Source organism: Larus michahellis, chromosome 8, assembly GCF_964199755.1.
Source record: "Larus michahellis chromosome 8, bLarMic1.1, whole genome shotgun sequence".
Taxonomy (NCBI): domain Eukaryota; kingdom Metazoa; phylum Chordata; class Aves; order Charadriiformes; family Laridae; genus Larus; species Larus michahellis.
This window is the reverse complement of record NC_133903.1, coordinates 3,248,633-3,261,369: the sequence shown is the minus strand read 5'-3', so window position 1 is coordinate 3,261,369 and position 12,737 is coordinate 3,248,633. Positions and strand designations below refer to the sequence as shown.

The window sequence follows — 12,737 nt, the reverse complement described above, 5'->3', positions numbered from 1 at the left end:
GCCCTGGTGCAGTGAGCGCTGCGGGGCTGCTGCTGATGCCTCTGCATCTTGTACTAACAGTCCTCCCACAGCGTTTACCTGCACACACGCTGACGCATCTCTGCATGTCTCTGGAGTGCTGAGGTGAATTGGGATATCTGAAGCACTTGTAGAGCTGGGTTGTCTTTTAGGCTTGGGAGGGCCTGTGCTAGAGGCACACGTGCGTAAGGAAAGCTGAAGGCCATCCCCCATCCCGTTGATAGGTGTCTGGATTTGATTTCTTACTGCTAGACCTTAGGGCAAAACAGGTGAATGAAGTGGCTGGATTCTCTAACCCAGCTGGGTGGGGGTCAGTGCTGCTGCGTGACAGCAATTGTCCCAGCGAGACTGGGTGACGGGATTGTCCGCGCGTTCCGGTTCGCGGTTGTAGGGCGGCCTGGGCACTCATGTATTTCAGTTTGAGGCCAAAGATGACTGGGTTCAGGAACTGGGAAGAGTTTCCTCGTTTATATGAGGAAAATAATTGAATAAAACACTCCTTGATTGTAAACGACTCGCACTAGAGGAGCAGAACAGCTACAAGGTAGCTTGCTTATTTTCTTCTGGAGGTTCTGACATCCATCTGCTGAGTAGCTGTTTAGGGCTGTTGGGGAGCTGCTGTCCCGAAGGCTGGTGTTTGCTTTGCGCTAATATCAGATGAAGTATCCCGTTACACCAGCAGCCTGGCACACGATCCTGATAAAATTCATTAGCCAAAAAAATCAGTATTTATCAGGGTGTTGCTGTCCTACTTTTTTCTGGGTAGCACTGGATTGTGTTTGTCAAGAAGACAATTAAGTGAGAGTTCTTTATCTCTCTAAAAATAGCACCATCCTTGGTAATGGGGTTTTCAGGATGGTTTGGGATTGCGATAAAGGGACTAAACGTTCTCCATGTTTCGCTTTATATCTCCGGTGACTTTCCCTCATGAAGCCAAGGGTAGGGGGAGGAGAACTTGCCTGTCATGTTACCGTAGGGGAAATTGTGCATATCCTCCAGAAAAACTGATAAGTGAAGAATCCACAAACACGTGCAGCAAAACTCGACCTGCACAGGACTCCCCTGAACCCAACTTCTCTGGGGCCAAAACAGCTGCCAAAGGAGAATTTGAGACTCGGCTTCTTAGCGTTCTCCCTGAGTGGGTCAAAAGGAAGCACGCTAACAGGGATGTGTGCTCGCTGTCAAACTGGAACCGGCGCAGTATTTTCCCATTGGGGAACTTCCCCATTAGCAGGAAATATATTTAAAGCCTCCAATCACAAAAGCTTTTTTCTTTTTTTTTTTGTTTTATTTTTAATTTAGAAAATTCAATGCAACGTGAGGCTCTGCCTAGTCCAGGTGGAAATTATGGGTTAGTTTCTTCAGCTAGGAGTAAGATACTAAGTTACTTGCTCAGCATAACCATTACAGGCTTATGTGGGTGAATTTCTTGGGTGCTGGGCCTTAAGGAGTGTGTAGGGAGACTTGTTTAACAGCCTTGCTCAGAATGTGTTATTCAGAGCTTTTTACAGTGATTTAAATGCTAACTCTCTTCTGAGTCTTTACTCCTGCCTATCAGCCTTGGCCTGCGAGACAGATGAACTGCGAATGGCTGTGACGGATTTGATTTTCTCTCCTGAAGATTTCCAAAGGGATGCAGAAGAGATTCCGCTCACAAGCCGGAGCGAACTGGCTGGGGAGGGAAAGGTTTCTGCACTACAGTAACAAAGACGATATTATCTCAAGAATGGCACAAAAGGCTTTTCTGCTTGACCGTGTCTTGATTAGGAAGATAGTTTGTGGTTAAAGTGCAGAAATCGAGTTACCTTGTTTTTAAACACTCCTAGCACCTTCAGGAGGTGCTGGCTGCTTACGGCCTGGCATTTGCTTAGTCTTAGGACCCATCCTCCCTCATTTAGCCTGAAGTGGTGAACGGTCAAATTGAGAAAATACCGTATGTTTTGGGGCAAGATCTGGTATCTGTATGATGGATCTTCTACCTAACTTGTCTGGCTGGGGTAGTGGCTGGGCTGCGTTCTGTAGCAGTACTTGCAAGGTGTGAGCCTGACTGGAACTTTGCACTTCTCGCATTTAGAAAAAGAAGTTACAATTTTGGACTTTATTTAAAAACAAAACTCCAAAAAACAAACATCAAACCCACATTTGGACTTTGGACTAACTCCTCCTTCCTGTTCTCCTTCAAAGCAAGAATTCTACAGTCCAACTGCAGAGACTGTAATAATGATAAACACAGACCGCAGGACTGATAAAGGAACTGGAATTGCGTTGTTTTGAGAAAACTCCTGTTCCTCCATTGTCAGCCCTCGCCTCTGAGGAGGGCAGTTTTGGGGTGGGGTTTTCTTGTTTTGATTTTACTGTGTTCACCTAGTATTTTGAGGACAGAGGCCTTGTGTTCTCAAAGCTGATACAGCTGATGGCACTTTCAGAGTTTGTTGCGTACTGGACTGTCGAGCTTCTGCCTCATTCCTACACACACACGTACGCTATTTCATACGACCCTTCGCTTGCAAGACTGATTTTGGGGAGGCTGGTCATTGTGCAAATAGCACTGTTACGTTTACCTCAAGGTGTGAGGGATTTCCTTACTGTATTTGTCCTGTTTCATTTAGGGATCTGGCAGACTTATGGAGAGCAGTATCAAGTACAGCTTCCTTCCTGTAGAGGAACGCAGCTGGGAATCGGTTGTCTTGTCTGCCCTCGTCAGTGTAAGGGAAACGGTTCTAGTTACCTCTGTGCCGCTGCCTTCTGCGGCAAACGGCCTGGCTGGGTGCAAGGGGAGAACAAGGCTTCGTGAAGCTGGTTCCGTTGCTGGTGGCTGGGCAGGTTGCAATAAACACTAAAACTGGAAGACTAATTGACGAGTGCGTGCTGCCTGTCCCAGAACTGATGCTCCTGTAAGACATAGCGCCAAAGAGTTAACGTGCCTTCTTGAATGGAAGCTTTCTGGGTAGTGCTGCAGCTCCTGGGGACTCTCGTGTCTTCAAAATAGTAATGATAGAAGAGGCCTCCGCTTTTTTTGTCAGTGTCGCTCTCAAAATCTGTCACGGAGGTACCAGAGTAATAAACACCTGAAAAACTGAAAAATGTTTTCTCAAAAGGGCTATATGTTTTTGTCACTCCTGAGGTCTCTGCCTCAAGCTGTGAAGTGGCAATATACAGGCTTTTTGACCAGTATCATGTGTTGAAAGGCTTTCCAAACTGTATTTACAATACAACCTTAATCTTTGATCCTTCTTTCCCTCTCCTTCCATCTTCCTTGCAAGTTGCTCCTCCTGAGTTGTAACATGTTTTCAACGGTGCCTTGCTGCACTCCAGTGCTTTTACTCTTCTGCTTTGATCATGCCAAGGTGTAATTCATGGAATTTGTAACAGGCTAATTCACAATCTCCAATTTGTGCTGTTTCCGAAATGACAAAGATCACTAGCTGGGGACAGAATTTATTTAAAACCTATCAGTCTCCACAACAGCAGCAGGAAAAATAATGTCACTACTCTTTGGTGTGAGCTGAAAGTCAGTGCTGGTGAGAGCATCCTCGTGAGAGGATTGAGCTGACTGCAGAGGAGGGGACAGCAAATAGAAGTGCAGGCCTGAGCCGCGCTTGTTCTTTCCTACCTAAACTCCTGGAGGAACAGAAAGTAACTTGCTCTCTCCCACCATGCAATTTACAGTTTCCACCAGGAAATGAAGCGAGAGCCCATCACAGGCATCGGCTGCTGGTCACTCCCTTTTCCTACCACGCAGTAAGGTCTTGCATCCCGTTCCAAGCTCCCTGTCCCCTTGCGCGTGTTTTCTCTCCTCTGTTTGCCTGAAGCCATTGTCTCCACAGGAACAGCCAGGAGCCCTGACTGCTGTCGGGAGCAGAGGTATCAAAAACTCTGTGCTGCACACTGGCTTCTTTACGATAGCAAGAGCGAGAGTCTGAGGTGTTAACTCTTATCCTCTGAGCTGTGGCTTACTGAGCATATGGAGAAGGGCATTTTTGAGTGGTATAAATTATTCAGAACTGCTGGAGGGAGACAAGAAGAAACAATCTTGTTCAGAGGGTGTGAATTTTGCCTGCCTGGAATATCCTGTATCTTTGCTTTGCTCAAATAGCCTTATGTATGAAGCACTTTATCCAAATGCAGGAATTAAAGAACTATTACTACAGCTGGTAGACTGGAAATGTTTACAGATCCTATATTACATTCCACGATTCTATCTGTGTTATATGTGTTTGTAATAGTGTTCAAAAAAAAAAAAAAAACAACAAAAAAACCAAAACTTGTGTAAGAAGTTATATATGTGATGTGTTATTTCTAGCAGAGTTTGATTAAGCTTTCGCTGCTCAGCGTGTGGGTTTGGGCTGACCTGAACGCTGAACTAGTCGCCTGCTACCCCTGTGTGGCAAAGCCTGCAGCCATCGGCCATGGCACTCTGTAACCTGGACTTGCTCAAAGTTGATTTTTGTCCAGGATATTTTTACCTGAAATGCTCAAAACAGTTCAAGTTCACGGTAGAAGCTGTAAGAGTGAAAGCAGGGCTCAAATAGTGCCATCCGTCTACTTCTGACTCTGTTTTGGTAACTCCTCTAACCTTACACCCCCTTCAGCTGGAGAGCCCTGAAGGGATCTCCACCTTAGCTTTCGAAATGGCTTTCCCAGGGCTGGTCAAGCCTGGCCTTGTCACAGGAGGCAATGCCGAAAAGGGGACAGCATGGAAACTGGCAGAGAGAAGACACTTAATGGGTTCTGCCACATCACGGTTCCACTTAATGTTCCTGTGAAAGGAAGCCAACTCCTGCAAGGCCATTAAATAGCCGAGAAGGTAGCCAGCCGTATACAACACAACAACACACGCTTTTAAAAATATTTTTTAATAATCTTTTAAAAACATTTCTAGCCACAAGGGAAAAGCCTAAAGCGTTAGCCACCTGCAAAGAAAAGGGTTAACACTAAGTTTTTAATAGTTGTGATCACATAACCGCTAAAGTATACCACAGCCGGGGACTTCACAGCATGCAAAATCTCGTTACTTTTATTTTTGCTGTAAGAAACCCCCTTATTTTCCTTAACTTCCCAGTGACATGGCAAATAAGCCTCCTTTGCTGGAGAGTTGAGAAAGGAGACCCTTATGAATAGTACTTATGGTGGTGTTAGCCCAGTGTGGGCAGAAGCGCGTGGGTCGAATGCTTCCGTTTTCTTAAACTTCCTCCACTTCTTTCAGAGTGTGCTCCAGGATTGTGTCTTGTCCCTGAAACTTAAAATAGCCACGAAACAACTTTTTCTGAAGCACCAGGGGAAACCAATAGATGTCATCTGCCCACATGTGATTGAACGGCACCTCATCCAGCTGAAACCACTGTGGACGCATTTCTGGGGGGAGAAAACAAAAGAACTTTGCATGAGACTTTCTGTTGTTTTCTTGCTGCCCAGACTTTGAGTATGTGTCAACAAAGAGCTTCCCTCTCCAGCGCAGCCGCCTCCCGTCTCAAAGGGGTTTTGGCATGAGTAGTTCTGCGTTTCTGAAGAGCAGGACTGTCTCAGAAGAGAATGCGCATCCTTCCTTCCTCCCCCCTAGCTACCTACCATCGCTTTCCGTTGGCTCTCCATGAAAATTATCTGCCCGGAAAATGTGAACATCCATGAGTTCAGAGTTGCCTACAAATTCAAATGTGATCTGGCCCATCTTCTGCAAGGTGTCCACTGTCAGTCCGCTCTCCTCCAGGAGCTCCCTGCACAAGAAATAGACTTCATTACATGAAAGCGAGCAGTGGGAGAACAAAAAGCAGTCATTAGCTTTATTTGCACATCGAAAATACTTGCAGTGAACCAAAGGTGAAAGCTGCATCTGGAAAACAGAGGAGGGCACAGCCTGCAGAGCAGGGCAGAGTTCTGGCTGGCACCAAACCATTGGCCTGCTCACAGCCCAGCGGAGCCAGGTCGGACTGGCTCGTGTCTTATTTCAAGCTTCTAAAGACTGGTAGGAAAATAGGCTAACGTTGGAAAGGGAAGATTCAGGAAAATTGATTGTTTAGTATAATTTATGCTCCTTGCAACACGATGGTCTTTTCTGAGATTAGTTAGAAGTGGACTAACACTCATAGGACTGTTGCTGGATGTGGCTTAAGGACTCAGAGATACTCATTTAGACAGGCAAAACCAAGGCTTTGCCAACTTCAAGCTAAAGCTTTTAGAATCATGGGGAAGCAGGTAATAAATACTAGAACGTCTGTACTTGTTACAAAATCAGCTAGTTCTGAGGCTAACTGAAGCTTATTGAAATAACACCACACACTACGTAACGTCATTTGCGTAACGTCATTTGCACGCAGGCCGTTAGGAATACTGTCTCCCATTCAAACGCTGTAGGAAAAACACAAAGCAATTGTGTAAACTTTCCATTTCTGCTTCTTGGGAGTACATTTAGCATAACGAGAGGCTAGAAGGCAAGACTTTTAAGAGCACTTTGAGAGACTTGCCAGACAGCTCTTTTCCATGCATCGCCATGCAGGGCTACTTGAAGCACATTCAATTACTTGCTGTGTTTGGGCTTCTTTAATTTTTATCTGCCTCTAACAGAATCAGCATAGCTTGAAGTTAGTCATGGTTTTTCTAATGTACAAAAATAAGGAATACTTGGAAGCAGTGTCTCTTCAGTTAAGGTTAATAATTAATGCAGTCGCATATTTGTCAGTAACTAACGATTTTAAAGTGTAATGGAAATGATCTTTAAGGCTCCAGCTTCCTTTGGCATCAATTTCATGAATCTCATCCTTCAAAATTATATTCCAACTTAATGTCTTAGCTAATTTTAGTTTATCTTCCTGACAAACAATGTCTAAAGCAGAGGCGGTTTTCCAGCAACAAAGCTAAAAGTCACGTTTTACAGGCTGTGATAATTGAACAACAAAGCACAACGCTGCTATGGTTCTCCAAGCAATTTATCTGTTAGCTGTTTGGCCCTGTCTATAGTAATTGGAAACACTACAGGTAGCAAACTAGAAATAACGAGCTAGCTAAATGCTCCCCTTACAAGATGTGCCACTGAAGAGCTGTGTGCCCAGGCGGTCACGGGAACGTGGCATACCCAGAGTACAGAAATCTTACTGATACAGGAAACTTAAGTTCATGTTTCAGCTTAACGTTTAACTACCTGTGCTGGGAGGACACTTCACACCTTATGCCACTGCAAGCTCCAGCGAGACAGTGCAACACGGAACCGCAGCGTAACACCTCGACGCCGAACACAGAGCGGAGGTGGTGTGAGGCAAGTTTGGTTTGGACTCTGTGATGCTTCCTGGAGGGGAGCTGCGCCCCGAGGCAGCACGGACACAGCGGTGTTCCCTCCAGGAAGGTGGGCTGCGCGCCCAGCTGGCCCTGGCTCTGGGAACTGCTTCCTGCTCAGTTGACCCCAGCAGGAATCAGTTGTGTCATTCTGCAGTAAACTCCTACCAGCTGCCTCCAAAGGGCTGAGGACCAGACTGTTCCACTGTCCAGAGCAGCAGCGCTGGCTCTGCTGCGGCACGTTGCACTGAGAATGCTGAAACTTCTATCGCTTGACATCTTGTATGGACTAAAGCCCCAGTTTCTAACTCTGGGCTAGCACACACCTAGGAAATCAAATGCTAAATTAAATCATTAATTTACACCACAGTCAGTGGCAATGTAAGTCCATCAAATGCAGGCCCGATTTAAGTTAACAAAGCTGATCTCCCTCCACTCACAGCCGATAAATGACATGAGAAGCATCAGGTCCGTTAACCCTGTGCACTGCGGGGTGCACATCTGCAGAGAGGACCCTTCTGTCCCTGGCTCATCTCACCACAGAACCCAGGCGGTTGCAGTGGCACAGCTGAGAAGGTGGTTCAGGGCAAAAGCTGTTCGGTAGCTGTTGAGCACACCAACACTGATCTTCCTGCAGGTGCGAGGGTAACTTTGGGCATATAAGAAAGTGAGGAGGTGGCAAAGTGTGGCTCTGTATCAGCAACGTTCACATAAAGAATGAGGTACCTAATTTTTAAAGGAGTTTAGCAATTCAGCTGCGATCTGCTATTTCATTTTGACGACTAGAGATAAGAACTTCAAGAAATCGGTAATAAAAGGTTCAAAAATGGTACTGTACCTCTGTACCAATGGAATTCAATTCCCTACCCCAGCATTAGGGCTTAAAAATGCCGCCATGCAGTCAAACAATAAATTTCTACAGTGCCTTTCATAAGAGACCTCTGAGAATTTTGTCCCTACATTTTCAAGCAGCACTAAAAATGCTACTGGAAGGTAGCACCTGTTCAATAGCTTCAAATTTGAACAATATGCAGTACGCTGGCATAAGCTGAAATTCTTCTATATAGCCAAAATTAAACTCTGCACCTTTCTGAAAAGTGCAAGGGCCTCTGCCCACCACTAGCAAGACTAAGGCTCAGTTTAGATCAGAAGCAAGAGGTGGGAGGGAGGACACTCAGTAACTTCCAGTTACTCATAGACCAGATGACAGTGACAGATCTGCAGATGACAGGCAACGGGGAGCAATCCCATTTCTTTGTACAGGTGGACGAGCCCTCATCGCCAGTGGCGCAGGCGATTTTCTCTGTTCAGGGATGGTTCACGACTGCGCTGGTGGGTAACACTGGTTACGAGGGCGTCACTGATCGGCTGAGTGGCGGTGCCTCCACCTGCAGCCCATCACAAATGGTCTGACACCTCCATGGCCCACCCTGTGCCCCGATACCTGCCTCTCCCGGCCGGGACGGGCCTCACCTGCGAGCAGCCTCCTCGATGCTCTCCCCCGGCTGCACCTTCCCCCCGAAGCCGTTCCACAGCCCGGCTCCAAAGCCACGTTTCTTCATGCCCAGCAGGACGCGGGGCGGCTGCACCACCAGGACCAGGGTGAAGAGCCTGGATGTGCACATGGCTCCTGGGCAGGGGGCGAGGAGGGCACATTGGTCAAGGGCTGCTGGCACCCCTGAGGGGAGGCCAGGCTGCCCTTCTGGCCCGGGGCGGGGGGGGCAGATAGCCCTGCACCCCCAAACACCCAGCTCCCCCTCCCCAAATGCCTGCTCCCACCGTCCCCAGCCCAAACCCTTGGTCCCCCACTGCCTCTCCCGATGCCCACTTCTCTAACGCGCCCCACTGACCCTTGGTCTCCCTCTCCCCCCGAACCACCTCCCCAAATCTTTCATCCCTCTCCCCAAATCCTTGTCCCCACAGCAGCTCCATCCCCAAATCTTGATGCCCCCTCCCCAAATCCTTGACGCTCAGAACCCCTCCCCAAATCTTTCATCCCCCTCCTCAAACCCTTGTCCCCCTCAGAACACCCTCCCTCAATATCGATTCCCCAGAACCCCCTCCCCAAATCCTTGTTCCCCTGAGCAACTCCCTCCCCAAATCTTGACCCCCCTCCCCAAATCCTTGTCCCTTCACCACCCCCTCCCCAAATCTTGATCCTCCAGAACCTCCTCCCCAAATCCTTGATGCCCTCCCCAAATTTTTCACCCCCCTCCCCAAATGTTGATTCCCCAGAACCCCCTCCCCAGATCTTTGAGCCCCCCTTCCCCAAATCCTTGTCCAGAACCCTTCCCCAGCTCCTGACCCCCCCCCCCAGCACCCCCATCCTCCGTTCCGGGCTCCCCCGTCCCCCGATCACCTCAGGCCCAACGCCCGACTTTCCCGCCCGCCACCGCCCCCCGGCTCATACCCGCCCCGCCCCTTCCCGCCCCTTCCCGCCCCTTCCCGCCCCGCCGCCGTGAGGGGAACGGGGCGGGCTGCGGCGGCCGCCATGGCCTGGCGTGGGGGCAGGTGCGTGTCGGGGCCGCGGAGGAGAGCCTGGCGCCGGGACGGGCCGACTGGTCCCGCCGCGGTGGTGGGGTGTCCCCGGGGAGGTGTGGCGTTAGTCCCGGCGCCGTAAATTTCCGTCAGGAGCGGGGAAGGAGCGTGTGGGGTTTGTCGGTGCCGGAGGGGGGTCAGTTACCTGGCAGGAGGTGGTAGCAGTGCCCGTGGCTGTCGGTGTGCTCTGCTCCGAGGCCCCAAGGAGCCTCCAGCAGCTTGGGCGCTCCTCTGTCCTCTGAGGGGCATAGGTGCTCTCGTGTCCCCTCTCGTGGAGGCCGCCAGCCCCTCTGAGGCAGCCCGGGTCCTTCCTGGGATCAGTGTGCCATGTTGTGCCCTTCAGCACAAGCACCAGAGCAGAGGCCAAGAGCTTGGAGCGGGGCCCTCTTCCCTGCCTTCACTCAGGGGGTAACCTGTTTGGCCTCCACCCAAAATACATTGAGATTGGACCAGATAACTAAAGGTGCCAAGAATCTCAAATTTGGAGAGGTTTTTTTGAGCCTGATGACATAGGAGGAGCTGTAGTCAAGATCAGAATTAATTACTATGGAGACTTTTGAAATAGGTGGTGATGATGCGCTATCCAATTAACTCACCTGTGTTCCTGAGCAGCTGTTGGCATCTGGCGAGCAAATGTCTCCACACCACGGCGGGGTGTCTGAAGAAAACTGGAACTGAGCACTGGTGGCTGGAGCGGCACCTGAAGGATCCCTTTGTCAAGGCAACGAAGCGGCAGCATTATCGTTGCCGAAGTGCCTTCAAATTGCTGGAGATCGATGACAAGCTTCATATTCTTCGTCCAGGACTTGCAGTTCTTGATTGTGGAGCAGCACCTGGTGCTTGGAGCCAGGTTGCTGTAGAGAGGGTCAATGCCTTAGGTACCGGTAAGTGAACATTTTTGGCAGGCAAGATGGGGTTGATGCTCATCTTGAAGCGTGTGAGAAAACTCGTCTGTGATGGTGGCGGTGTGGGGAAGGCACATGGGCACCGGCAAACATCAGAGTCACTGATAGAAGTGTGAAGGTGTGTACCTGTGTGACAGTGAAAATCTTCATACAGTCCAGAGAAATCATGTTTGTGAAATAAAAACTTACTGTGAGTTGCCTCTGTAGGTATAACAAAGTGTTTGGATTAACTGTGTTGTGGGGAACATGCCTTCATACAGTTCTGAAATTCATGTAGCTTCCAGGAGGTAATTTGGTTTTTCTGTATTTTTGTCTGACACCTTGAAAAATGATAGTAGCCACTGTGTACGGTTTATGTGTTTTAAGCCATTAATATTTACAAGATAAGATGTTAGTATCTGTGCTGTTGTCCAGGGTTTCTGGACTGTCAGCTTTGAAAGAACAGGAAAAAACAAGAAAAATACCCCTTGCTTATCCAAAGTAACTGAGTTTTCATCTTGAATGGATTAGCTTATAGCAAACCATCCATCTGGATGCGCACAGCAAATGGTCTAAGGACAAGACAACGAGACAAGGCAGGTGATAACATTTTTGTTTATTGACTAGCCTGGAGCTCATGCATATGCAGGTTGTTTGCAGCCATGATGAGTGTTCAGCATGTCATTCATCCTTATAATCTAGATCCTGCTCTTCCCACCGGCTTCGTCCTTGGCGTTGACCTCCTGCGGATTTCTCCTCTGGAAGGAGCAGTGTTCCTGTCGGAGGCTGATGTTGCAGACCCAGGCACGCTGAGGACGATTCAGAGCCTGCTGCCTGCGGAGAAGGTGGATGTTATCCTGAGTGACATGGCACCTAATGCAACAGGCATTAAAGAACTGGATCATCAGAGGCTGATCAATCTGTGTTTAGGCCTTCTGGATCTGTCCAAAAGTATTTTAAAGCCAAAAGGAACGATACTGTGTAAATTCTGGGATGGACATGAGTCCCGTCTTCTCCAAAACAGACTGAAGGAGCAGTTCCAAGACGTGAGAACTATAAAGCCTCTGGCCAGCCGGAAGGACTCTGCTGAAGCTTATTATTTGGCAAGGCTGTACAAAGGGAAATGAACGCTGAGAACCGCGGGTTATCAAACAGGTGATCAGACATTGACGGGAAAGCGGAATTTGGCTTGTGTTTAAAGAAAAATCCCATCATTAAGACCCCTGACTTGAACCGTGACATTGAGAACAACCCGGGAAATTCCGCCACAGTTCTTTCGAAGTACATCATGCTTTTCAAATACAAAAATAAACCAGGGTGGTGTCCGACCGAGTTTATCCACTAATTATACAAGTGGAGACATCCAATCTAGCTCCTCACCTGTGGGGAAAACAGTGGGGGGTAGAGAGGAGTAATCTGAAAGGCAGCCTCTGGGGCTTCAGTAATGGAAATGAAAATAAAACTGATCGTATGAGTTTTTAATGTGTGCTTGAAAATCATTGCACTGCTGGTGTTGTCATATATGAGACGAGACGTAAGAGTGAGAGGGAACAGCAAGGGGACTTTGAGCCAATTTATTGCCTCTTCACCGTTCCTAAAAGCTGGTGCAATTTATTAGCGCATGTGAAAATAGGTGACGTTCTCGTGCGTGCGGGGATCTGTGTCGCCGCGTTATGAGCTGTGTCGGGACACACAACTCTGGCTGGGGAGCGTTTCGCCTGTCGGCTCTGCTGCGTTGTCTGAAGGCACGGGTTGTATTTGGAAGTTGCTACTTCATTGTACTCATAAATCCGGTAGGTGACAGCAGGGCAGGGTCATCGCTACTGAGCAGATAATTTCCACGATGTTTTCAGTGGTGTTTTATGTTTGACCGATGGTGTTTCTTAGGTGAGGTGACAAGATGTTCCTTGGATCCCAGACAGGGAGAATTACTGACTGAATTGCTACAATTCTGTTTGTGAAAATAAATTTAGCCACCGCCTTATCTGGAAGTGACAACTTTTACATTAAATAGCACTTTTATCAGGCCAA

The 12,737-nt window shown here is 48.3% G+C and overlaps 3 protein-coding genes across 6 annotated transcripts in view; 2 read left to right on the top strand and 1 right to left on the bottom strand.

The window, feature by feature from the left end:
• Positions 1–4,854: 4,854 nt before the first annotated feature.
• NUDT1 (nudix hydrolase 1) lies at positions 4,855–10,056 on the bottom strand. 3 transcript variants are annotated; one of them, XM_074597447.1, is made up of 4 exons: positions 9,644–9,701; positions 8,758–8,914; positions 5,587–5,732; positions 4,855–5,373 (listed from the first exon to the last, which is right to left on the bottom strand). In XM_074597447.1, the coding sequence occupies exons 2-4, from the start codon at positions 8,907–8,909 to the stop codon at positions 5,201–5,203; spliced, it is 471 nt and encodes a 156-aa protein (XP_074453548.1). In that variant the 5' UTR covers positions 8,910–8,914; positions 9,644–9,701; the 3' UTR covers positions 4,855–5,200. The 3 variants fall into 3 exon arrangements, with proteins under 3 accessions (XP_074453548.1, XP_074453550.1, XP_074453551.1); XM_074597449.1 differs by lacking the exon at positions 9,644–9,701 and adding an exon at positions 9,968–10,056 and having other exon boundaries at positions 4,856–5,373; XM_074597450.1 differs by having other exon boundaries at positions 4,856–5,373; positions 9,605–9,652.
• Positions 9,722–12,180, top strand: MRM2 (mitochondrial rRNA methyltransferase 2). The gene is made up of 3 exons (XM_074597446.1): positions 9,722–9,795; positions 10,435–10,706; positions 11,409–12,180. The coding sequence occupies exons 1-3, from the start codon at positions 9,776–9,778 to the stop codon at positions 11,831–11,833; spliced, it is 717 nt and encodes a 238-aa protein (XP_074453547.1). The 5' UTR covers positions 9,722–9,775; the 3' UTR covers positions 11,834–12,180.
• Positions 9,737–12,737, top strand: part of MAD1L1 (mitotic arrest deficient 1 like 1) — a 372,969-nt gene continuing 369,968 nt past the window's right edge. For both annotated transcript variants that reach the window (XM_074597442.1, XM_074597440.1), the window contains exons 1-2: positions 9,737–9,795; positions 10,435–10,706. The gene's annotated coding sequence lies outside the window, so the exon portion shown is untranslated. The remainder of the gene's footprint in view (positions 9,796–10,434; positions 10,707–12,737) is intronic.